The 26,808-nt window shown below is 35.5% G+C and overlaps 1 protein-coding gene and 1 pseudogene across 3 annotated transcripts in view; both read right to left on the bottom strand.

The window, feature by feature from the left end:
• Positions 1 to 26,808, bottom strand: part of Adk (adenosine kinase) — a 502,187-nt gene that overhangs the window by 417,877 nt on the left and 57,502 nt on the right. For all 3 annotated transcript variants that reach the window (XM_074079212.1, XM_020160795.2, XM_074079213.1), the window contains exon 3: positions 16,007 to 16,060. In XM_074079212.1, coding sequence (XP_073935313.1) covers positions 16,007 to 16,060 — 54 coding nt within the window. The remainder of the gene's footprint in view (positions 1 to 16,006; positions 16,061 to 26,808) is intronic.
• Positions 19,088 to 19,179, bottom strand: LOC141425256 (U6 spliceosomal RNA; annotated as a pseudogene).

Genomic DNA, 26,808 nt, shown 5'->3' with positions numbered 1-26,808 from the left:
AGGCTGGAAGTGTGGCTCAAGTGGTTAAGTGCCTGTAGGGTCCTGAGTTCAAACTCAAGTACTGGGGGGGCTGGGGGGGGGCGGGGAATAGTATCTTTACCTTCACCTAGCTCCTAATCTAGAGAAGATAAAAGAAAAGTAAGCAGAATTACAAAATAATCTATACTTCTTCTGGGCATAATCCAAATTTGGGAAGTCAAAGAAAACTTTCCAAGTAAACAACTGAATCCTGAAAAGGAACTAAAGATGCTAAGAAGAGTGGATCCTCATTGCGGAGTGGCGGGGGGGGGGGGGGGGGGGAAGAAGCAGTGTATAAAGATAAACTGGCAAGAAGGACATGTTCAATAAACTACAAATAGATGCCAAAACTAGAGAACAAAAACCAGATGATGAAGTTCTTTGGGCTTTATCCAGAAAACAAAGCTTTTAAACCTGAAACAAACAGAATCAGATTTTTAACTTAGAAAAACTATAATATGCCAAACTGGAATTTATGCACATGGAATATGTAACATGCCAAACTGCAAATTATGCAAATGAGAACTAGTAAGATAAATCACACAAATTGCCTTACATTGATAGTACAAAGCTCAGGATGATCAAAGAGGGAAAGAGTAGGAGACCTACTATCCAGTTAAGGTTGCTCTCAAATCAATAATGACTAAAACATTGTGACCTTGAACAAATGTGCTTTTTTAACTTCTTTTTCATAGGGGAAATACTACTAGTACAGTAAAGTATTTATAACAAAAAAATGAAAGAATACTTAAGTTTTCAATCACACAGAAGCTTTCTCAACCTGTATTCAAACTAAAACCACAGCTGGAAAAATAAAGAACAAAACACCTTTCTGAAAGGGCACCAATTCAAAGGTCAATATTTTCATGATGCATATACAGAAAAAATGAATAAAGTTTGGTAAAACTGAAAGAACAAAAAACAAGTAAGAAGCTAGAACTGGAATATAGCCCAGTGAGTGGTACAGCACTTACCTAGAGTGCAAGAGGCCCTGGGTTCAATCCCATGGGGGAGGGGGAAACCAGAATGACAGTCTTTTCCTTGCCAATAATGCGTTTATGCCTCAGAGTATTCATTAGTAAAATTAAATGAATCATACTAAGTGCTGTTTTTAGCTGCAATCTGCCTTTAGCCAAAATCTGAGGGATGTTTTCATTATTACCATAAAAGGGGAAAGAATTAAGGCATTAAGCAATACTTAAAGAATTATTTTGTTAATGGCAAAAGAAATCATTCATTTGAAGCAGTTGAAACAAAAGTTTTTACCATAAACTGGCCATAAACATAGGGCCATAGAACACAACCACCTAAGACCTTTTTTGCTTATTCTTTGGCTGGCCTTGAATTCATAATCCCCCTGCCTCTGCCTCCCAAGTGCTGGGATTACCTATATACAGCTCCTTATAAGACTCTTTCAAAACCAAATTGTTTTGCTAGGCATGGTGAGACATTCCTGTAATCAAAGTTACTTTGGAGGTTGAGAGAGGACTATCATAAGTTAGAGGCTAGCATGATCAACTTAGTGAGACCTTCTCTCAAAATAAAATTCAGGCTGGGGATGTTGATCACTGGCTTGTCTATCATGCTTCAGGCCCTGGGTTCAATTTCCAGCACTGCCAAATATTTTTTTCTTTAAGGATTTAATCTAGAAAATAATAATGTGTCAATGTTCATCAGTTATAACAAATGTACTTCTAAAGTGGTAGATGTTAATGGAGGAGGTTATGCATGCAGGGGCTATACCTTCAGCTCCATTTTGCTGTAAACCAAAAGCTGCCCTGAAAAATAAAGGTTTTTTTCTTAGTTTATTTTTTGTTTTGCAGTGCTGGAGATCAAACACAAGATCTTGTGCATGCTAGACTAGCAAACGCTCTATCACTGAGCTTTTTCAAAAAGATTTTATATCCCAAAAAACATGTGAAGCTGAGGTCAGGAGGATTGCAGTTCTATGCCAGTCCAAGCAAAACAAGTTTGTGGGTCTATCTCTAAGCTGGGTGTAGTATTGCATCCCTATCATCCCAGCTATGATTAAAAGCTTAAGGATTAAATTCCAGGCCACCCTGGGCAAAAAGCACGACCCTCTCTCTCCAAAATGACCACAGCAAAAAAACTATAGATGTGGCTCAAGCAGGAGATCAACTGCCTTGCAAGGGCAAATTCTGAATTCAAATCCCAGTAACACCAAAAAAGTTTAAATAAAATTTCCACAGACTGACATCACACTGCATGCTACATCATTCCTGAAATTAAACTTAAATAATGGCTTTACTTACTCTGTCTTACAGATATGGAGTCAAAAGGAAATTATTACTCACAATGATCATGCAGTCAAACAATACCCGTTCTAAATCATTTTACTGGTAAGTTTTGTTTTACAATGTCAATAAAAACAATCCAGATAGAAAAAACAAGGTAGCTACAGACCTAAACCTCTAGTTTTCCAAATTATGAAACCTGAAAATAGCAATAAAAAGAAGTGCTTAATATTATGCAATATTTATTTTTCAAATAACTGACAATGAGGTTTAAAGGTTAAATTATTAAAAATTCAAAATAAATATCTGCTTTATGAAAGCCCAGATAAAATGATTATAAAAATGCATGTATAATTTTGGAAGATACTTTGCATATCACAAATCTACAGTGTTCTAAGGTAAGATTAAAAATTTCCCCTCAATTATATAAACTAATGGGAAACAATGACATATTATCACACATTAAATCCTCAATCAATCACTCAAATCAAAGGGTGAAAGTCCTAGAAATAGAAATGACTGTTTCTAGCCCTAAAAAGTGTTTACTCATTCCAAAATATGTGATACAATATTCTTTACAAAATAACATAATTTTATAATATGCAAACTTCTAAGGGTATAATTAGGATCAAGAGTGAAACAAAAAAGATATGAATCATAATAATAGCAAGCATAAAAGTGCTGAGAGGCTGAAAAATATCCACTTCTCTAGGGAAATTTTTTAGATAGGATTGCAATCTTTAAGGAATTATAGTATTACTATTATTTGCCAAGTAATATATATCAACAAACAAAAGCTGTGTGGAGAAATGAAAGGCATAAACATATACATATTAACACTATGAAGATTAAGACAAGGTGGGCATGGTGGCATGCATCTGCAATGCCAGCTACATCGTAGAAGAATCAACATAAACAAGTAATAATAAAAGTTACAATGAAAGCTTTCAAAATAATTGAAAGAAGGGTCTTGAAGTGATAATCTTTCCCCAGGGTCACAACAGCACTAGTCACAACAGGTAATACAAGGTAGCAATACAAGTGTCCATCAAAAGATGAATTATTAGTAAAATGTGGTATATACATACAATGAAATATTATTCAGCCTTAAAAAGGAAAGAAATTCTAATATAAGCTACAAAACGGATAAACCTTGAAGACATTGTGCTAAGTGAAATAATACAGTCACAAAGACAAATACTATATAATTTCTCTTATTTGAAGTGCTTAAGAGTAGTCAAAATCATAAAGACAAAAGGTATTTGGTAGTTGCTGAAGCTGGAATTATTGTTTAAGGGATATAAAGATTTCATTTTGCAAGCTGAAGTGCTCTTGAGATGGATGATGATAACTAAACAACAATATGAATGTAATTAATATCCCTCAACTATATGTTCACTTCAAATTTGCTAAGAGGTGACCTGGGATATGATCAGTAGTACATTTGCCTGGCATGCATAAGACCTTGGGTTCTAACCCGGCACTGCAAAAGAAATTCTTTTAATTTAAAAAATAGCGAAGATAGCAAATTCTATGTTACATTTTACCACAATAAAATAGGAGAAAAAAAAGCAGTAGAGGTGGTTGTTATTGACATGTCAGTCATCACAGAATTGTCTACTGCATTATTTAATCCTTAAAATAATTCTATGAGGTAAAGTACTATTATTTTCATAATTCAGATGAAGAAATATTTAAAGGAATAAGTAACTACCACAAGGACACATAAGTAGTAACTGTCAGAACAAGGGCTCTGCCAGAAGTGATCACGGTTCAAAGCCAGCAAGGGAAAATAGTTCCTGAGACCCTATCTCGAAAATACCCAACACAAAAAAATGGCTGACAGAGTGGCTCAAGTGGTAGAGCACCTGCCCAGCAAGCATGAGGCCCTGAGTTCAAACCCCAGTACCACCAAAACCCAAAAACAAACAAACAAAAAACCACAGAGAGATCTCAAATAAATGACCTAATGCTTCATCTCAAACTCATAAAAACAAGAACAAGCTAAACCCAAAATCAGCAGAAGGAGAAAGATAATAAAAATAAAGGCCGAAATCAACAAAATAGAGACCCAAAAACCACACACAGAATCAACAAAACAAAAAGTTGATTCTTTGAAAAGATAAATAAGATTGATAAATCCTTAGTGAACCTGATTAAAATGACAAGGGGAAAGACTCAAATTATAAAGTTAGAAATGAAAAAGGGGATATCACAACAAACACCAAGGCAATCTAGAGGATCATTAGGGAATACTTTGAAAAACTCTATTCAAATAAGTTGGAAAATCTAGAAGAAATGAATAAATTTCTAGACACAAATGACCAACCAGAACTGAATCAAGAGGATACAAATCACCTAAATAGATCTCTTACCAGTAATGAAATAGAAACAGCAATAGAATCTCCCAAAAAAGAAAAGTCCGAGACCTGACAGATTCACTGCTGAATTCTACCAGACTTTTAAAGAAATAATTCCAACACTGCTCAATTTTTCCATGAAATGGAAACAGAAGGAACACTAGCACACTCCAATTCTATGAAGCCCATATAATACTTATCCCAAAACTGTACACAACAAAAAAAGAAGTATATGTTAATCTCTTTATTGAGCACAGATGCAAAACTTCTCAATAAAATACTGCAAACCAAATTCGACAACATATCAAAAAGATCATGCACTGTGATTAAGTCAGTTTCATTCCAGGGATGTAGGAGTGGTTCAACATTCACAAAGCAATAAATGTAATACAGCATATTAACAGAAGCAAAGACAAAAACCACATGATCATCTCAATAGATCCAGAAAAAGCTTTTACAAAATACAAAATCCTTTGTTGATGAAACTAGGAATAGAAGACATGTACCTGAACATAACAAAGGCTATATATGACAACCCTATAGCCAGTATCATACTAAATGGGGAAAAAATTGAAAATAGTTCCCCTGAAGTCAGGAATGAGATAAGAGTGTCTACTTTCTTTACTCTCATTCAACACAGTTTTAGAATTCCTAGCCAGAGCAAAAGACAGGAAGAAGAAATAGAGGGAATTCAAATAAGAAAGAAAGAAGTCAAATTATATCTTTCTGCATATGACAAAATCTTATACCTAAAGGACCTGAAAAAGTCCACCAAAAAACTTCTATACATCATAAACACCTTCAGCAAAGTAACATGATATAAAATCAACATATAAAAATCAGTAGCTTTTCTATATACCAACAACGAACAAACTGAGAAAGAATTTAGGAAGACAATTCAATCTATAATGGCCTCAAAAAACAAAAAAAAAACTAAGAATAAACTTAATACAAGAAGTGAAAGACCTCTACAATGAAAACTATAAGTCACTGAAGAAAGAAATTGAGAACTGTAATTCTCAACGTCTACTTTAGAAGACATCAGAGATGGAAAGATCTCCCATGCTCATAGGTTGGAAGAAACAATACTGGGGAAATGGATATACTACCAAAAGCAATCTATATGTTCGATGCAATCCCCATCAAAATTCCAATGACAATCCTCACAGAAATTGAAAAACCAACCCTAAACTTCATATGGAAACACAAAAGGCTGTGCGAATGGCCAAGGCAATACTGAGCAAAAAAGAGCTCCAGAAGTATCACAATATTGGACTTATGGATTTATGTCTGGGTCTTCTATTATGTTCCATGGGTAATCATGTCTGTTTTTGTGTCAGTACCACACTGTTTTTATTGCTATGGCTACTCTGTAGTAGTATAATTCCTGGCCCTCTATATAACTATCACATACCGATAAAAATGCTTAAAAAAATGATGGGGTGGAGGCTTCCTAATTCTGGTGCCAAAAGGCATGCAATAGAGAGAGGTACCAGAAAGAATTACTAAATTATGCCTGAAAGCATAAATAAGCAGTGGTAAACACCTTTAATCCCAGCTGCGAGGGAGGCAGAGGTATGAGTATGAGGACTGCCATTCCAGGTTGGTCCCAAGGAAAACAATCACCAAACACTATCAGAAAAACAGCTAAAGCAGAAAGCTCTGGAAGCATGGCTCAATTAATTAGTAGAGTGCTTGTAAGAGCAAGTCCCTGAATTCAAACCCTAGTACCACTTAAAATTAAAAATAAGTATGAGTTAAACAGGGTAAGAGGAAGTACCACGGTTCTCTTTTTAATATGTTTTGCCTATATAAAAATACTTCCCACAGAAACTGCTTAAGGATTCCCAAGGTATAGCATATATACCACTTATGATATATAAGTTAGTATTTTTAATTTCTTATTTTGACGTAATTTCAAAATTTAGAAAATAATCTGAAGAATTACATGGATAAAGCCGGGTGCTGTGGTACAGGCCTGCAATCCCAAGCCTGTAATTTGGGAGGAGAATCTGGAGTTCAAGGCCAGTCCAGGCAAAACAAAAGGGATGGGGTGTGACTCAAGAGGTAGACTACTTGTCTAGCAAGCACCCATCCCTTGATTTGGCTCTATCCCTGTATATTGTGACATATTATCCACATTGACTGCCAAACCATAGGCGTATGTTAGGAACATCAACCTCTCTTATTCCTAAATATTTGAGTGTTATTTCCTTTATAAAAAAAAAAAGATCATTTTCTTTCATAACCATATCTTACATCTTAATTCAGCACAGGATTCCCTGTGCTAGAAATCAAAGTCTTGCTCATACAAAGTGCGTGCTCTACCACTGAGCTATAACTCCACCCTTAATTCAGGATATTTAATAGTTGGTACAGCTGTCTAATCTATAGTTCATGTTAGATTTGCCAAGTGAACCAGTGATAGCCTTTAAAGTATTCCTCCTCTCTTCCAGAATCCGATTCAGAATCATGCATTATATTTACTTATGTTTCTTTAGTTTCTCTTAATCTGGAAAAGTTTCTCAATCTTTGTCTTTCCTGTCAGTGACTCTTAAAGAGTCCAAGTTAGTTCTTCTTTCTGAATTTGCGTTTGTCTGTTTCTTCACATTATATTCATGCAATTTGTAGAAATACCATACATGTAATATTCTGACCTCAGTGTGTCATGCCAAGAAGCACAAGATGTCAGTGCTTCCTGGAGACAATTTTAAGTGGCAAGCCTTTTAAATTTTAATCATTACATACTTAAAACTGGTAACTGTGGAGATGTAATAAGATTAGGCTTTTAAAGCTAATATAAAGAAAAATAAAATAACATGAGAAGCATGAACATGGTGAAGCACTACTACATGTGACAGGCTAACCTGTCATAATAGTGTGAAAGAAAATTTATTCCAGATTTCTTCCAGTGACTAATGGAAACATATGTTTTTAAACCTTAAAGATCTTAAGAAGAAGGCTGGGGATATAGCTCAGTGGTTGAGTGTTTGCCTAGCATGCACAAGGCTCTGGGTTCAATACCCACTACCACAAAAAAAAGAAAAACAGATTTTTAAGAAGGTAACTGATTAAAAACTGTAACAACCCCAAGTAAAATATTTATACACTATTATAGACTTTTTCCTGGATAGGGAAACAATATTATTATTTCAAATGTTTAACATATGCTTTAAAGATAACAAAAGATGGGGCCGGGGGCATGGCTGAAGTGGAAGAACACCTGCCTAGCAAGCACAGGCCCTTCCCCCGAAAAAAAAAAAAGAAGGATAACAAAAAACGGATTTGTTATAGAAATAAAATTGATATCATATTCAGTTAAGGTCAACAAATATTAAAATATTAAGAGACATTCTTCAATTTCTTTGTGCTATCATACTTTGTATATAATAAGGATCCTTAGTATTACACAAAGACTTCAAAGATAAACTCCTACAAAATTGTTAAAAAGCCTTCTCATGAGTAGGGATATAGCTCAAGTAGAGCACTTGGCCTGGCATTCAAGAGACCCTGGATTGGATCCCCAAAACTACAAAATAAAAATATAAATGCCTACATATACATAATTCTAATAGCCTTCAAACTACTTAGAAAAGAATATAGCTAAATTTTTATAAATTGAAAAAGTATATGTACTTTTAGTTCTTCCTATCCTCATTATTATGTTTTAGTGCCTTGTTCTATGGTTGATATCAGCTTTTCTAAATTCAATGTTGAAAGTCACTCATGTTCCCTCTGTCCTTGTGGAGCTTACATTATGGTAGGGAAAACATCTTTAAAGAGCCAATTATGTAATTTCTTATTTAATATAAAATGGTTTAGGGGGAAAAGGAAGAAAGAGTAATGGTGGGAGAAGTACCCAACTTCCACATAGGGAAATTGGAAGAAGAAACAGCAAAAGATTTTCCTATAGGGGCATAAATTCATGAACATTATATATGTGAAACATTTTGTTTCTGCATTTGTTAAATTTTGGGATAATGCTAAGATATTTTTCCTCACTCTTTCTACCATGCAGAAATGTTGCTTATCCCTTCTTTGCAAGATAAAATAAAATCTCTTAATGTATTTTCCCAACTAATTCAACAACTGGAAAAAAAACTCTGAAAACTATCAAAAGAAGGTTAATTTCAAAGGTAGGACCAACTAACTTTTTTTTTTCCCTCCCAGATCTTCCACTAGGCTTCTCTTCTAGCTCCTCTTGTGTAACCCAAAATAGACCTAAAGATCTAAAAAAAACTGCACTTATCTGTAGCTTTCTCAAACAAAAAAATCATTAAAGTAGCAGAAAATGAGGAATATTTCATTTGTTATGCACTATTAAAACTTAACATATACAAAGTAAGACATTTTTATAAAGGATACATTTATATTTTAAAAACCCCACCTGGAAGTGATTATGATATAAAATAAAATTTTACAAGGAAGTTTATAGTCTATTCTAGATGATATTTTGATCACTTTGCTAAATTACTGAAAAATGAAGTTGCAATCTTAATGAAGTTCTACAGAGGGAGCTACCATCATAAAGAATAAACTCAACAGACCAAACTTCAATGAAAGCCTAATCTGTTGCAAATATTGTATTTTTACTCATCAATATAAACTCAGATTATCTTCTAAGGTTTTATCTTAATGATTAGCCAACTCAAAATAAAACATAATCAGTATGCTACATGGTGCCATACCAATTCCAAGAAGGTATAACATAGAAATTCATTTATTGCTTTGATAACTAGTAGTGTTTCTGTTCAGTTTTGTTTTTTAAATTTCTTAGTAAGATATCCTTTGGATAAAATACTCTCTTTGATCTTTGGAAAACTGAACTAATCCATATAACTCAGCCTTGGTGTCAAAAGTGGGAAGTCCAAAATCTTTCTAATTTCCTTCTGACATGAGTGTAGGTAAAGCTCCCATTAGAAGATAGGCAACAAGGATTTCTTTAGCATTTTAAGTACGTACTTATCTTAAGAAGGCATCACTGGAAAATTTACAGCACTTACATATTTTGCATATCATTACAAGCTGAGTTTTGAGCATGTCTAATTAATGATCACATATTTCTGTACCTTTTGTAGGTGTATGAAGAAAAGACTATATTATCACTATCTCAGTATTGATAATGGTGATATTGATAACTACTACATTCCATCTCTAAGGAAAAGATGAGGTGAAGGGAGAGACTGCTTGGTTTCTTCATTCTAACTAGCATGCTATTCAAAGAGAAACCCAAGTTACAAACAGCAAAATTCTCAGGCAAAATCAATTTTAAACTTTGGTGCTCACATGAGTACTTCTACTTAGGGTGATGTAGAAAAGTTTTGTGGACTTCTTATGTTCTCCATATAGATGATTCAGCCATAAATAAAAAGTTTATATGGGGCTAGAGTGGCTCAAATGGTAGAGTGCCTGCCTATCAAGTGTGAGGCCCTAAGTTAAAAAAAAAAATTTTTTTTTTGCAGTACTGGGTTTTGAACTCAAGGCCTCATGCTTGCTAGGCAGGTGTTCAACCATTCGAGCCACTCCACCAGCCCCTAAAACCAAAGTTTATGTATGAATTTTGCCACAGGCTACAATCTTGGTGTATCAGGATTCAATGCTACTATGATTATTAAGAAATAAGGAATCTATTATAGGAACTAAACCTTATTCAATTGTAGAAAACCCCTGGTAAGTTCAAGGTCCAAATAAGATCAGAGAAAAGGCTCTAAGCATCCGTGGTGTAGGTTAATGAGTTGGACCTTTCAAGAACCACATATGCATGTCCAACTACTGAAATAAACTGTAAAGGGAGCTGAATTGTTGTCAATTTGCAGCTACCTCCTCTATGAATTTTTGGTAAAGTTTCTGGTAACAGGCTTGGGCCTGCTAGTCAGGTAGGTGAAGAAGAGTGGGAGTAAGTAAGGACAAGCTGGAATTCTGCCAAATATTTGTGTTCTTCACTATCTCTACCCAATGACTACCACTGCAGTAAAATGAGTTCCTCTTGACTTCCTTGACTCTTACACAAATTTCTCCCTGGAGTCCATTTAAACCTGAAAGCAGCCTCATTAGCACACAGTGGTTATCTTAAACAACCAAGTAACTAAATGTGAATCTCTTTTAAGAGATTTTTTCCCATGCCTTTGGTGGTTTTTGTTTTTGTTTTGGAGTTTGAACTCAGGGCTTTGCACTTGCAAAGCACGCATTCTATCCCTTGAGCCACACCTTCAGTTCATATTGCTCTGGTTATGTTGAAGATGGGGTATCACTCACCATCCCCCACTCCCACTCCCCGCTGGCTTTGAACTGCCATCCTCCTAACTGCAGCCTCCCAAGTAGCTAGGAATACAGGAGAGAGCCAACAATGCCCAGCTCCCCATACATTTTATACTATGGCAAATTGGAAAAAAAAATTCTCACATATCAAGTTACCTCTATCTGTGTAAAGTGGTATGGATAGTTCTGAATTTATTCATATATCCCTTTGGAATTCACTGAAACTCTAGCCACCTTTCCTTATGTGAATCATCCTGATCATATCTCAAAATATTCCATTTAAGGTTAATACAGAATTCATGTATGTATAAGATGAATAGATATTCATATAAAAATGGTTCTATCTTTCTATCACTGCAGATCTGCCCAACAAGAAAAGCCACTATTGATAAGTCTCCACTTCTAAGTCATTAATACCTATTGCTTTGTTAAAATACTTAATTGGGGTATGATACATATAAAATGCTATATAGTGGAAGCAGGAAGCATGGCTCAGGTAGTACACAGCCTGCATAAGTGCAAAGCCCTGAATTCAAACCCTAACACCACCAAAGAAATAAAGAGAAAAAAAAAAAAAAAAGGAAAGGAAAGGGAAAAGAGAAGGGAGAGAGGAGGGAGAAAGGGAGGGAGGAAGACAGGGAGGAAGGAAGGAAGGAACAGAGGGAGGGAGGAAGAGAGGGAGGAAGGAAGGAAGGAACAGGGAGGAAGAAAGGGAGGAAGGGAGGGGGGAGGGAAGGAGGGAGGGAAGAAGGAAGGGAGGTAGGTAGGTAGGTTGGTAGGTAGGTTTTATATATATAGGTTCTTTTCTTTAAGTAAGCAATGCTAGGGTTTGCATATGTAATGTCCCCCAAAAGCATATGTGTTGAAGGCTTGGACACCAATGCAATGTTCAAGACTTTGACTCAATCATTAGATTAATCCACTGATGGGTCATAATTTGGTGGCATTATTGGGAGATGATGAAAAGTAGCAGATGGAGCCTAGGTGGAGATAGTAGGTCACTGGAGGTGTGCCCTTCCTTGAAGGGTATACTTTCCTTATCCCCAGTTCTCTCACTCATGTTCATTCATATTCATTCACTCCCCCACTACCATCCCTAGCCACCAAAGAATTAAGCATCCTTCCACAATGACATTCTGCCTTGATCCACGCCCAAAAGTTGATGTGGCTAAGCAACTTTGGGCTGAAACCTCTGAAATTGTGAGCCCAAATTAATCTCTCTTCTTTTAAGTTGATTTTCTCAGGTATTTTGTCATAGTGACGAAAAGTTGACTAGCACATAGTGACTGGCAAATAAGTGAAAAGGACACTAACTGACTAAAATAGGGATATTTCTCAAATATATTTTAAACTACTCCATTTACAAAACAAAAGTTCCAATAGACTGAAAAAATCTATAGAGGACTAATTAACCAACTCATTATAGGATTGTGCATAGAGCAAAGTACAAATCCCACAGTTTTGAATTATTCATATCACACCTGTAATTATTCTGTTTCCCCTACTTAAAATTATCCCCTGTAGTCTTCAGTACATAAAATAATGAAAGCAGAAACTTGAGAAAAACCATTGTGCTTGGAGAACAAATGTCAGGGCTAACTAATTTTTTCCCTTTGCTGTGTGTCAGTCTTCCCCAGAGGAATAACAAGAAAATCTATGACGCATCAGTGACTAAGCATATAGAGAATCTGAATCACCAGATTTTAGGAACAAAGAATGTTCCTAATGGAAACAGTTACTACACATAGAGCAACATAGATAATTAGAGCCATTATTATATTGGTAGTTCTTATTGGTATACACAGAATTATGGTTTGTTTTCAGTAAGTAGGCCAATGTCATGGTGCCAACACAATTTTTACAATAGCATGATGAGTCAAGACTGTCTGGAACAGATTAGAAGCAACAATAATGTTTTATAAGAATAAAGTTTGGAATTAACTGGATAATTCAATTTTATTTTATATCTGTATCTTTTGTGATTTTTTTTAAAAGCTAGGTCATGAGCACAAAGAGATTATAGCTCTTCTTTTTAATTGATACATAATATTTGTTCATATTTATGGAGCATAGTAAAATTTTATAATTCAGTATGTGTGTACAATGTGTAATGATAAAATGAGGGTAATTAGTACTTCCATTTTCTCAAATACTTCTCTGTGAGATTTTGACTATTTTAATTGCAAAAGTACAAATAAGATTATTTATGAACAGCTTATATGAAAGTTGTCATTGAATTTTTTAGTCAATAAGCGACTCTTACAGTGGCATATTCCACTGCAAGTTTTCTTTACTGCAGAAGTCAAAAACTACAAAGACACTGAACCAGTAGCCAAAAGAATTACAATTATCAACTAATGACAAATCAATCAAGTGACAATGCTACCTTAAAAAGAAAAGATAAACAATGTAAAATTAATCAGCAATAATAAAACCAATTAACTAATTGATACATCCAACAACACTGATGAAACTGAAAAACAGACTGGGTCAAAGAGGCCTTGTACAAAACAAAACATATAGCCAGGAGCCAGTGGTTCACACCTGTCATTCTAGCTACTCAGGCCAGCCAGGGCAAATAGTTTGTGAGACACACCACTCCCCCATCTTCAAAATAATCAGAGAAAAATGGACTGGAGGGTATGGGTCAAGTGGTAGAGCACCTGCTCTGCAAACACAAAGCCCAGAGTTCAAACCCCAGTCCTACCAAAAGAAAAAATAAATAAATAAATAAATATATATATATATATATATATATATATATATATATATATGAATGATACCACTGTATAAGAAATTCTAGAGTAAGTTTAAAAACCTCTAAAATACTGAACTCTAGTTGACAATATGTGAATTGAAATATTTAAGGAGAAGCATTCTGATATCTACAATTTACACTGAATGCATCCAAAAAAAACCAATGAATTAATAAATGGGCAAGAAAATAAACATAGAAGTGACAAAGCAAATACAATATGCTAGTGAGGAAATTTAGAGCATGAGTACCTAGATGAATATATATGGCACATTTAATTTTTTCATAATGTTTTTATGTATCAGTTAAAGATTAATTTTTAAAATTTTTCCATAATAAAATAAGAGAAAAAAATCAGTCAAGCGACCAACTATATCTTGGGCTGTTAAAATCTTTTAAATAAATTAGCACATTAAAACGGATTTATATAAAATTCAATTAAAATGGATTATATATAAATAATATATTCTTAAAAGTAGATTATTAATGTCTTAAATAATGATCATCATCTGCAAGGGCCAGAGCAGCCTCTAAACTGACTGAACACTTAATTCTCAAACCAAGAATCTCTATGAACATACCCACAGATAACAAGTTACCAGATAGTGGTTCAGTGACAGTCACCTAGCCTCACTGACTACACTTATCAGTAAAGAAAGAAACTGCACAAAATTTCCTGATACTATTTTCAAGGACCCTCTATGGGGACTGCAATCAAATGACAATAGAAAAAATATGCAAATAATGATGAAAGGCTAGCATAAGAATGGGATACATACACATGCATAATTTACACACACGTAAATTATAGGAGCTCTTTATGGGGGGAGGACACAGCACTGGGGTTTGAACTCAGGGCTTCACTTATAAGGTAGGTGCTCTACTGCTTGAGCCACACTGCCTACTAAATTATAGGAACTCAAAGAAAGTTCCGTACACATTGGGCCTCCCATTTGTAATTAACACTTCTTATGAGCTCTTCAATTCAAAGAAAGGAAATAGTATGGAAAAGGTTTAGGACAGAATTTTTTTAAAGCAGTTAAAAAGTTGGGCATGAAGACACATGCCTATAACACAAGCACTAGGAATGCTTTGAAGGAGAATAACAAGTTCAAGGCTAGCCTGGAACACATACCAATTGTGAGGCCAGCCCTTACTATATAATGAGACTCTGCCTCAAACAATAATTATAAAGGCAATTTAAAGCCAGGTACACTAGTATACACCTGTAATCCCAGCTACTCAGGAAGCTAAGACAGGAGGATCACCACTTGAGCTCAGGAGTTGGAGAGGAGCCTGAGAGACTCCATCAAAAAAAAAAAAAAAAGGCAGCAGTATATGAAGAATAGTCTTAATAAAGAAAAATTATTCTCCATACAGATTAGTACAAAGATTACATGAAACTAAACCAAGAGGACCTGAGTTAAATGTTGAAATAAAATGTCTTTAACATCAGAGAGTATCAAACATATGAAGGAAACTCCCAAGAAAGTTTGTAAATTCACCAATATAATTATAAATAGGATAGAACCTTAACTATTATCAAGAATAGGAATGGTTCGACCTGAAGGTGTAGCAGTCTTAAATTCCTCAAATTTATACATACACAGTATCATCTGACGTTCAGAGTTTTTATAATACTTGTTTATCAGCCTTTTTTCTTCCTGAGCGATGGGGGATAAGTAGCTTATAAAGAGAAGCCTATAAAAATGTTCAAAGCTTCCCTCTTTGGATTAAAAAGCTGAGATGGTGAGATGAATTTTTAAATTCTAAAACCTATCACTTTTAACAAAGATCCTGACAATTCTTGTCAGGTGGTAATCTTTTAAATACTACCTTAAGGCAGAAAAATGTCAAAGACAATATCCCAGAATCCCATATGCAGTTTTCTTTTAACCAAAGTAAAAAACAGAACTCTAAAAGAAGCACATTAAAAATTTTTGAAGAAACACTACATTCACATTGCAAGCTTTATATCTAAAATACTTTATACTACACAATAGGTAGGCATTTACTTTTTAATAAAGCAACAAAGAAAATTTATATTTCTTCATCTTTAGCATGGTGTTAGGGGAGGCACCTGTGTAAGACTGAAAAATTAACAATGATAATTTAGTATTTTATCTGGAGTAAGAAAATGAAATGATATATTTCCTAATATGCCCTTACTTTGGATGACAGAATACAATACTACATATTTTAATGTGCATACAGGAACAATAATTCCCTGTGTTAAATCTTTTGTAGCATAAATTATGCAGTGTAACTTGTCCTAATCCCACTATGATTATGGCCATAGTGTTAATTATATCTTTGTATTTTATGTAATTTTAAAAGTTTGATTGTATTAATGAACTTACAGTTCCCTGTGCTTGTCTTCAGCCAAGATTTGGTCATTTGGTTTCAGAGAATACCTATAACATAGAAACAAATATACTGGTCATATAAACACACAAGTGCATTTGCTTCACTCAACATCTGATTGCAATATCAATATACAGTCAGTTGCTACTACACTGTTACAGGTCTCTGACTTAATTGACAAAACACAGAGAATGCCCAAGCACCTGGTTCTTTATTGTTCTTATTAGTCATTCCCTCTCACACTACTCCAGAACTGAAGAGAGATCAAAGTGACCTTTCTTTGAAACACAAGATACCTTTAGTAGCCCTCTTTAGTGAATCATATGTAATGTTACTTTCATCCAGCAGTTCAAATTTCAACTACTACAGTGCTAATATTTACATATTCACAAAACAAATGCAATTTTTCTTTCATTAAACACATATTTAGCATCTTCTGTATACTAGACTATGTGCTAAACAGAGTGACTCAAGAGGGGGAAAGAAGTTTTGGAGTTAGTTTGTTCTTGTTTTGGTTTTCTGAAAGAGGGTCTTCCTATATATGTATACATAGTTCAGTCTGCCCCCAAAATCAGGATCCTCCTCCTTCAGCCAAACCCAGCTGGAGTTTTTGACTCAACTGTTTACTAACTTACTGACCACAAGTACTTCACCTCTTTGTCTCAGCATCCTTGTTTATAAGACAGAAGTTCCTTTAAATATTATATCAGGAATCTTTGACCTTGGGGCTGGTAGAATGGCTCAAGTGGCAGAGCACCTACCTAGCAACCATGAGGCCCAGAGTTCACACTCCAGTACCACAAAAGAAAAGCTATCTTTCACTTGTACTACTAAAAGTAAACAGACTTTTTGAGGGGCTCATAAATAGTGTAAAGGTACAAATAATGAACAATAAATCACACTTAAAACAAGGCTCCTTGCCATTCTGCCTTTCTCTCTCTACCAAGGATTAAATATCAGAAGACAAAGGCTAGGGACGTAACCCAGTGGTACAGCACTTACCTAGGATGATCGAGAGCCTGGGTTCAATACAGCCAGGTACAGTGATGCACACCTGTTGTCCCAGCTATTCAGGAGGTTTAACGAGGAGAATCATTTGAGTTCAAAAGTTTAGACTAACCTGGGCAATGTAGTGAGACCGCCCCCATCTCAAAAAACAAAAAGCATTTTTTTGAATTGAAAAATTAAGTCAGTCTTTTTCTATCTCAAAAGTAAACCTGATGAGCTTGACAATAAAAAGAAAGTTTTGCCAAAAAGGTTGTGGGACAGACAATGTCCTTAAACTGAATGTTTTGACTAAATACTTATGGCACTTGTTTAAAAACAATTTCTCCAAAAAATATCCTTTTGGCATAGGTATATTAAAATTAACAGTATTTAACTCTTCCCAGCACTCCCCAAAATGTTCAGGTAAATATGATGCCTCTCAGTAAAAGACTAATACATGTAACTAACAGTTATTTAAGAAGCCCTTTCAGTAGCACGCATGAGGTCCTGGATTCAATAGCCAAGTGTAAAAAAAAAAAAACCCACAAGGCTCTAATGACTATAATAACTGCTAGCCAGATGGTTTTTAATTCCTTGTTTCCACTAAAACTAAAGAACCTAATCAAATAATCTGATAATTTCTGATGATAGATCATAGTGATAAAGAGTTCAGCAATTGAGTGACCCTGCTGAAAACTCTATTACAATCTGATTATCTATGTGAATGCATTTCTCAGCATGTACGCCTCTAAAAACAAAAAAGAGAAAGAAAAAAAGAAAAGTGATTGTGCACACCTGTAAGCCCAGCACTGAGGAAGCAGAGGCCGGAAGATTATAAGTTTGAGGCCACCCTGAGCTATATAGTAAGAGCCTGACTCAAAAAAAAAAAAAAAAAGATACTGAACACCGTCTTACTGCAATAAGACAATGAGTATTACTTATCGACAAAAGGTTGAAAGAGTACTGAAAAAAGGTTAAAAATAGCTTTACCCACCTCATTAAAAGATGTATTTCCAAAAGTTTTATTTTCCATTTAATAATTAACATTTTAATATATTTGCGTTATTTTATGTGTAGTAACCAAAATGAGGAGATATTCTAAAACTGAATTTACATACATATTTTTTATTCCAGAGCCAAATAAGATTGATATGCATGAAAGAACTTAATGCATAAAAATAAATTACATAAGGATAAAATCTGGTGGGGAAAAGCAAAATAAAATTAAGAGTGAAAGGAATACAAAATTTTTAAATGTTAAAAAGAAATTATGTATTTTGTTAAACAGATGCTGATATCAAATCATTATAGTATTAAGTCCACTAAAAAGTTGATTTATCAGTTTAATTTTAAATTATAAAAATCATAATAATTAACATGTTTTAAAGTATTTGTTTATCAAAACAATTATGGAACAAAAGAGTTTGAAACCACTGAATGTGGTATCTATATCAACAAATTGCTTGGTACATACACAAGAGGCACTAGACCAATGTTTCTTTCTTTCTCTGGGTGGCTAGTCATAGAGAAATAAATTTTTCCTTTCCTTTAAGGACCTCACAGTTAAGTACACAGATCAGTATAAAAATCACTGCTCACAGAGTGATAAGTGTTATAGTAAAGTTAAATAGTACAATGTACCATGATGGCACAATAGAGTATCAAGATTCCTCTCTAAGAGAATCAGGAGGGACAGCTTTTATCTGTTCCCCTACTGTCTCTTCTTTCCCCATCTCATCTCTCTTCTTTGCTCCTTCCCCATAGATAGCATTCCCTTTTAAAGTGATAGAGTAAGAACTTGAAAGGAATAGAAAAGTAGTACAAAAGAAAGGGTTCATAATAGGCAAAAATAGCCTGATTTTGATAAAATTGCCAAAAGGGAAACTTTATTCTAATTCACACAGTATGGTCTCCAGGTCTTCAAGAATGCGTGTGCAACATCCATTTTGATCTTCTAGGCAGATTAGTTCTCTAACCCCAAATGAGCGTTAAAGCAATAACTGTCCCCATAGTGTTTCTTTCTCTGATCTGATATCCAGTGCCCCAAACCAAGTAACTTTTGAACAGATCTCAAAAACCTTTATTTTTTAAAAAACAGGGAATACTTCAGTATTCTTTCACAGGGACCATGCTAATCTCTACATTGTTCCAATTTTAGTATATGTGCTGCCAAAGCAAGCACAAAACCCTTTACACATCCTCTCGTTCATTTGGTTGGTTGGTTTTTGGTTTGTTTCATTTTGTTGTTTTGGGATTTTTTGGGTTTTTTTGGGCGGGGGGGGGGTTGTTTGAATTCAGGGCTTTGCACTTGGGCCACACCTCCAGTGCATTTTGTTCTGTTTATTTTGGAGACATTTGCCTAAGCTGGCCTCAAACCTCAATCCTCCAAATCTCCACCTACGTGAAGTAGCTATGATTTGTGAGTCAGCAGTGCCTGACTTTTCTTTTCTTTTGAGACATGCTCTCATTATGTAGCTCAGGCTGGTCAAGATCCCCCTGCCTCTGCGTACGAGGAGTACAGGTTTTCAACATTACACCTTAATTAATCCCTGTTTCTTAATTTTATCTTCCTTCTCTTAACTCTTTTCCTGATAGGAAACTGCAACACACACACACACACACACCCGGAGTTTAGACAAACTATAAGACTTGAGGAAACAGTGCTCATGAGTGCACTTAATTCTGACACCCACTATAAATTTTGGAGAGTTACAAAAAGTACTCAGGTTCAATAACTGACTTAGAAGAACTCAAAGAACTCAATGAAAGTTATTAAGTTCAAGTTTTTCATTAAGATAAAAAGAAAGAGGTTAAGATAAGCCAAGGGAAGAAACATACAGAGAGCAGTGTTTAAGTAGCAAAGCTACTTAATTTCTCTAATGAAGATAAAACTACATATTTGCTACCCAGATCAAATAACCATCCCTAGCATCCTTCTTGGAAGGCCTCCACCTATACAAAATGAATAATTCAATTAGTCAAAAGAAGGGGGAACAATTTAAAGTGTTTATAACTTTTATAGGAGCCATTTTTTAAAAACTGAAAAGAAATTTTTTATTTAAATACACTCTTTTGCTAAAGATTAGCATGGCCTAGAATTTATGGCCTTGCAAGGTACATACAGAGACTGTGAAGTCCAGAAACAGCCCAGTCACAAGTGAGGTGCCATCTCCAAAGTTGCGCACAGTTAACCAAGCTAAGACTTTGTACATCAAGACAGCAATAAAACATTCTATAAATATGTGGAACTAAATGTGTCATCTAAAAAATTAAACAGAAAAGTACTATTACTACATATCCCCAAAAATACCAACTGAATCATGCACAAGTTTATAAAACTAGCAGAACCAACCAGGTAGACAGGTGGGTATGGCAAGATTTTAAACAAGCTAATATGTTTAAATTAGCTCTTCCAATTAAAAAATAAAGGTTGATTCAAATGTATTAGAAAGAAAATGGGAAGGTAACAAAAGGATTGATCACAACAATAATGTTCAGACTAAATCTGAATTCAATTTTAAGAAGCTTATAAAGAAACAGATTAAAGAGCAAATCACAGGGTTACATTGAAAATAACACCAGAAAGTTACATGGTTTATGACAATAGTATTTTAAATTCACATTAGCAAAGTGTGTGAGGATTAAAACTCAATTTAGAAAAAGCTAAAGCAGAAAGACTTAAACTAGATTTAATCCTAAACACATGAAATAGAACTATATTCTTTGTATTCTTCAATTTTTTGGTATGCTTTCAATTGAAAAACAATACTGAGAGTTATTCAGAAAGACTAGTCACATTTTTCATTAAATTAGAAAATCTTTAAAATGTGATGTTTAGGAGACGTCACTGCTTGGCTTTGGTGCCACGTCAATAAAGCTGGCCTTCTTCCTTTTTTTAGAGACGTTCTTGCTATATAGGCCAGGATGGGCTCCAACTCAACAATCCGCCTGTCTCTACCTCCCAAGTACTAAGATTACAAGCATGTAGTACTATGTCTGGCTTCCATTTAATTTCTTTTGTATGTGTGTGTGTGGTACTGGAGTTTGAATTCAGGGCCTCACACTTGCAAGGCAGGCACTCTGCCACTAGAGCCATGTCGCCAGTCCTTTTACATGTTGGATTTTGTCAAGACAGGGTCTCATGAACTATTTGCCCAGCTGGCTCCAAACCAAGATCCTCCTGATTTCTATCTCCCAAGTGGCTAGGATTACATGTGTGAGCTACCAGCTCCCCACTTCATTTAATTTCTAAAACATTTTACTCTGGCTTCTTTCCCCAGCACTCCACTGTGATTTACCTAGCTGTTGTCACTACTGGCATTGTATTATCAAAAGGTGAACCCTTTTGCACCTTATTTTGCTACATATCACTGCTGCATCTGATATAAATGACCACCTCTTACCATACAAACTCACTATATACTTCATGAGACCTGTTTTAGTTCCTCACTAAGCTTCTAATTTCTCCTTAGTCTCCATCTCCTTCCATAATTTCTCTTTATCTATTCATTCAATGTTTCATCTTCCAGCTCACATCTCCCTTTATTTTATATCTTTTCTTTAGGAAAGCTCATCTATTTATTAGTTGCTTTAAATATGGCCTATGTAATAATACAGCAAAAAAGCTACCATTTATTGAATAACACTGCATCAAACATTGTAAAATTAAGTATTTATTGTACATCTCTCTAGACAAAAAACATAAATCAAACTGTCTCCTGAATATGCCCACATAGTTAATTGAACTCAATCACTCTATCCTACCACATCCTCCTCCCATATTACCTAATTCAGTCATAAACACCACTATCAACTCAATCACCAAAACCAAAAATTGAAAGGTCATCCCTGACTCCTCCATCCTCTTTATGAAAACAGTCATCAAGTCTTACCTTTTTAACACTACAATATTACTCTTACTTGCTCCCATTCATACTTGTTCTACCCTAACTACAAAAATCAGGTCACCATCTCTCTAGTCTATCTCCTCTTATGAAGTGATACACTGAAGACACACTGATTTATATAACTCTAAAATGTGAATCAGACCATGTAATCCCTGCATTGAAACCCCTCAAATGTTCTCCATTAGGCATAAAAGGGACATAGAAGATGCTTCAAGCTCCTTGACACAGAAAACCTTCAAGCTTCTAGACACAGAAAATGTGATGTAAAAGACAACGGAGTATTATTCAACCATAAAGAATGAAATTATGTCAAAATAAGTCAGACACAGAAAGATGAATTTTACATTTTCTCTTAGGTGTGGCCATTTCTTTTTCATTTTTTAATTTTTTTAACTTATAAAGATGACCTGAAAATAAAAAGGACTGTCAAGAAATGGGAAAGGGGGCAGACAAAGAGGGTGAGGGGAGCAGGGAATGCAAGAAAGAGTAGAAGGGCCAGGCGCCTGAGGCTCACACCTATAATCCTAGCTACTTAGGAGGCAGAAGGCAGGAGGATCCTGATTTAAAGCCAGTCAGGGCAAATAGTTCGAGAGACCAGTGCAAAATACCCAATGCAAAAAAAGGGCTGGTGGAGTGACTCAAGCAGCAAAGTGCCTGCCTAGCAAGCAAGAGGCCCTGAGTTCAAACCCAGTACCACCAAAATCCATTCCACCTGCACTCATACAGACTACAAATTTGGCAGAGACCATACTAGTAATTAAAGACTAACTCTACTATGTGTCTTATTCTACTTTGCAAATAATTATTTTTCAAACCAGTCAGTAACTTCACTGGCTTCAGGCAAATGCAGTTTTAATTCACTAAAAGCTCTCAGAATTTCATCAGCTGGGCAATAGAGACATTATGATGCGTTTTTAAACTAAAGTTTCCATTGTTGCCCTATTGCAGTCAATCACTCATCTGAATTTTCTGACAAATGCATTCGCTAAATAGAGGAAAAAAAAAACCTAACAAAAACACCTTGAAATTAATTTTAGAAGTTTGATCACACTTTTTCATTATAATTTGGAGATTCATTGAAATCCATTTTCTTCTGCAAAGTCCACCAAATCTTCAAATAAGCATGTATAAAGTGCTTGGCTTTTTCCAGTGATTAATAAATAAACAAGCCAGGTGCCAGTGGCTCACACCTGAAATCCTAGCTACTCAGGAGGCAGAGATCAGGAGAATCTCGATTCAAAGTTAGCCCTAGCAAACAGTTCATGAGACCCTATCTTGAAAAAAACCCATTGCAAAAAACGGTTGGTGGAGTCACTCAAGGTGTAGGCCCTGAATTCTAACCCCAGTACCATAAGAAATAAATATACAAGTAGACAAGTTCTAGAATTTTCAGATCCAATGGGGCAAAAACTGTATGTACTTCATAGAAAAAAAAAATCCAGAAGACAATTTTAAAAGTGCCATCCATTAGATGGATGTGAAGCATGATCTAGTTTTTCTGTTAGATGCAGTGGTAAATATGAACAATCAAATTTCTAACCAATTATATTTTACCACTTAATGCGGGTTTTTTTGAGGGGTGGGTATAAAGAACTTATTCCAGAGATGGTTGGGAAGTGATTAGAGAGGAAAGGTGTGTCGATGAGTGGGTAACTCATGAAAACGTTCTGAATGACTATGTAAATACACCTCAGTCTGTACTAAGGCACAAGGAAACTGAGCTATATATCCACCATCTAGCATCCCTTGTCTATTAAGGGTCATATAACTCTCTAGTCCTCCTGACCAGGCAGGCCACCTGTGGCAAAGCATACACTTTTAGACAGAGAATGCCCTCAAATAGAAAGATGTGGGAAGTTCACAGCATGTGAGGGGTAAATTTACAGATGGTTTTAGGTGGTATGGACAGGCTATTGAGAGTGCCTTCTCCCGGTGCCTCCAGGGTTATGCACTGTCCTTACACATTTGATGAAGGGGCTAGGGATTTTTCTTATCAAAAGAAGAAATCAATGCACACATGTGCATTTAATTTCTACATTTAATGTGTTTTATAACACTGGAGGAAGTTGAGTATCAGAAAGTGTCTGGTTCAGAAGGTCTGTGAGCTTGCTGAATATTTTTATTATTTTATTATTCATATGTGCATACAAGACTTGGGTCATTTCTCCCCCTTGCCCCCACCCCCTCCCTTACCACCCACTCCGCCCCCTCCCTCTTTCCCCCACCCCCTCAATACCCAGCAGAAACTATTTTGCCCTTATCTCGAATTTTCTTGTAGAGAGAGTATAAGTAATAGGAAGGAACAAGGGTTTTTGCTGATTGAGATAAGGATAGCTATACAGGGAGTTGACTCACATTAATGTGAGTCAACTGTGCGTGTGTGTTACCTTCTAGGTTAATTCTTCTTGATCTAACCTTTTCTCTAATTCCTGGTCCCCTTTTGCTATTGGCCTCAGTTGCTTTAAAGGTATCTGCTTTAGTTTCTCTGCATTAAGGGCAACAAATGCTAGCTAGTTTTTTAGGTGTCTTACCTATCCTCACTCCTCCCTTGTGTGCTATTGCTTTTATCATGTGCTCAAGGTCCAATCCCATTGTTGTGTTTGCCCTTGATCTAATGTCCACATATGAGGGAGAACATAGGATTTTTGGTCTTTTGGGCCAGGCTAACCTCACTCAGAATGATGTTCTCCAATTCCATCCATTTACCAGCGAATGATAACATTTCGTTCTTCTTCATGGCTGCATAAAATTCCATTGTGTATAGATACCACATTTTCTTAATCCATTCGTCAATGGTGGGGCATCTTGGCTGTTTCCATAACTTGGCTATTGTGAATAGTGCCGCAATAAACATGGATGTGCAGGTGCCTCTGGAGTAACAGTCTTTTGGGTATATCCCCAAGAGTGGTATTGCTGGATCAAATGGTAGATCGATGTCCAGCTTTTTAAGTAGCCTCCACATTTTTTTCCAGAGTGGTTGTAGTAGTCTACATTCCCACCAACAGTGTAAGAGGTTTCCTTTTTCCCCGCATCCTCGCCAACACCTGTTGGTGGTGGTGTTGCTGATGATGGCTATTCTAACAGGGGTGAGGTGGAATCTTAGTGTGGTTTTAATTTGCATTTCCTTTATTGCTAGAGATGGTGAGCATTTTTTCATGTGTTTTTTGGCCATTTGAATTTCTTCTTTTGAGAAAGTTCTGTTTAGTTCACGTGCCCATTTCTTTACTGGTTCATTAGTTTTGGGAGAATTTAGTTTTTTAAGTTACCTATATACTCTGGTTATCAGTCCTTTGTCTGATGTGTAGCTGACAAATATTTTCTCCCACTCTGTGGGTGTTCTCTTCAGTTTAGAGACCATTTCTTTTGATGAACAGAAGCTTTTTAGTTTTATGAGGTCCCATTTATCTATGCTATCTCTTAGTTGCTGTGCTGCTGGGATTTCATTGAGAAAGTTCTTACCTATACCTACTAACTCCAGAGTATTTCCTACTCTTTCCTGTATCAACTTTAGAGTTTGTGGTCTGATATTAAGATCCTTGATCCATTTTGAGTTAATCTTGGTATAGGGTGATATACATGGATCTAGTTTCAGTTTTTTGCAGACTGCTAACCAGTTTTCCCAGCAGTTTTTGTTGAAGAGGCTGCTATTTCTCCATCGTATATTTTTAGCGCCTTTGTCAAAGACAAGTTGGTTATAGTTGTGTGGCTTCATATCTGGGTCCTCTATTCTGTTCCACTGGTCTTCATGTCTGTTTTTGTGCCAGTACCATGCTGTTTTTATTGTTATTGCTTTGGAATATAGTTTGAAGTCAGGTATCGTGATACGTCCAGCATTGTTCTTTTGACTGAGTATTGCCTTGGCTATTCGTGGCCTCTTGTGTTCCATATAAATTTCACGGTAGATTTTTCAACCTCTTTAATGAATGTCATTAGAATTTTGATGGGAATTGCATTAAACATGTAGAATACTTTTGGGAGTATCGACATTTTTACTATGTTGATTCTACCAATCCATGAGCATGGGAGATCTCTCCACTTTCTATAGTCTTCCTCAATCTCTTTCTTCAGAAGTGTATAGTTTTCCTTGTAGAGGTCTTTCACATCTTTTGTTAAGTTTACACCTAGGTATTTGATTTTTTTTTTGAGGCTATTGTAAATGGAATTGTTTTCATACATTCTTTTTCAGTTTGCTCATTGTTAGTGTATAGAAGTGCTAATGATTTTTCTATGTTGATTTTATATCCTGCTACCTTGCTATAGCTATTGATGATGTCTAGAAGCTTCTGAGTAGAGTTTTTTGGGTCTTTAAGGTATAGGATCATGTCGTCTGCAAATAGGGATATTTTGACAGTTTCTTTACCTATTTGTATTCCTTTTATTTCTTCTTCTTGCCTAATTGCTCTGGCTAGGAATTCCAGTACTATGTTGAATAGGAGTAGAGATAGTGGGCATCCTTGTCTGGTTCCTGATTTTAGAGGGAATGGTTTCAGTTTTTCTCCGTTAAGTATAATGCTGGCTGTAGGTTTGTCATATATAGCTTTTATAATGTTGAGGTACTTTCCTTCTATTCCTAGTTTTCTTAGAGCTTTTATCATGAAATGGTGTTGGATCTTATCAAAGGCTTTTTCTGCATCTATTGAGATGATCAAGTGGTTTTTGCCTTTGCTTCTGTTAATGTGGTTTATTATGTTTATTGATTTTCGTATGTTGAACCACCCCCGCATCCCTGGGATGAAGCCTACTTGATCGTGGTGAATAATCTTTTTGATGTGTTGTTGAATTTGGTTTGCCATTATTTTGTTGAGGATTTTTGCGTCAATGTTCATTAAGGAGATTGGCCTATAGTTCTCCTTTTTGGAGGTGTCTTTGCCTGGTTTTGGGATAAGTGTAATACTGGCTTCATA

Source organism: Castor canadensis, chromosome 7, assembly GCF_047511655.1.
Source record: "Castor canadensis chromosome 7, mCasCan1.hap1v2, whole genome shotgun sequence".
Lineage (NCBI taxonomy): Eukaryota > Metazoa > Chordata > Mammalia > Rodentia > Castoridae > Castor > Castor canadensis.
The sequence above is the reverse complement of the archived record's forward strand: the minus strand, read 5'-3'. Positions and strand labels throughout refer to the sequence as shown.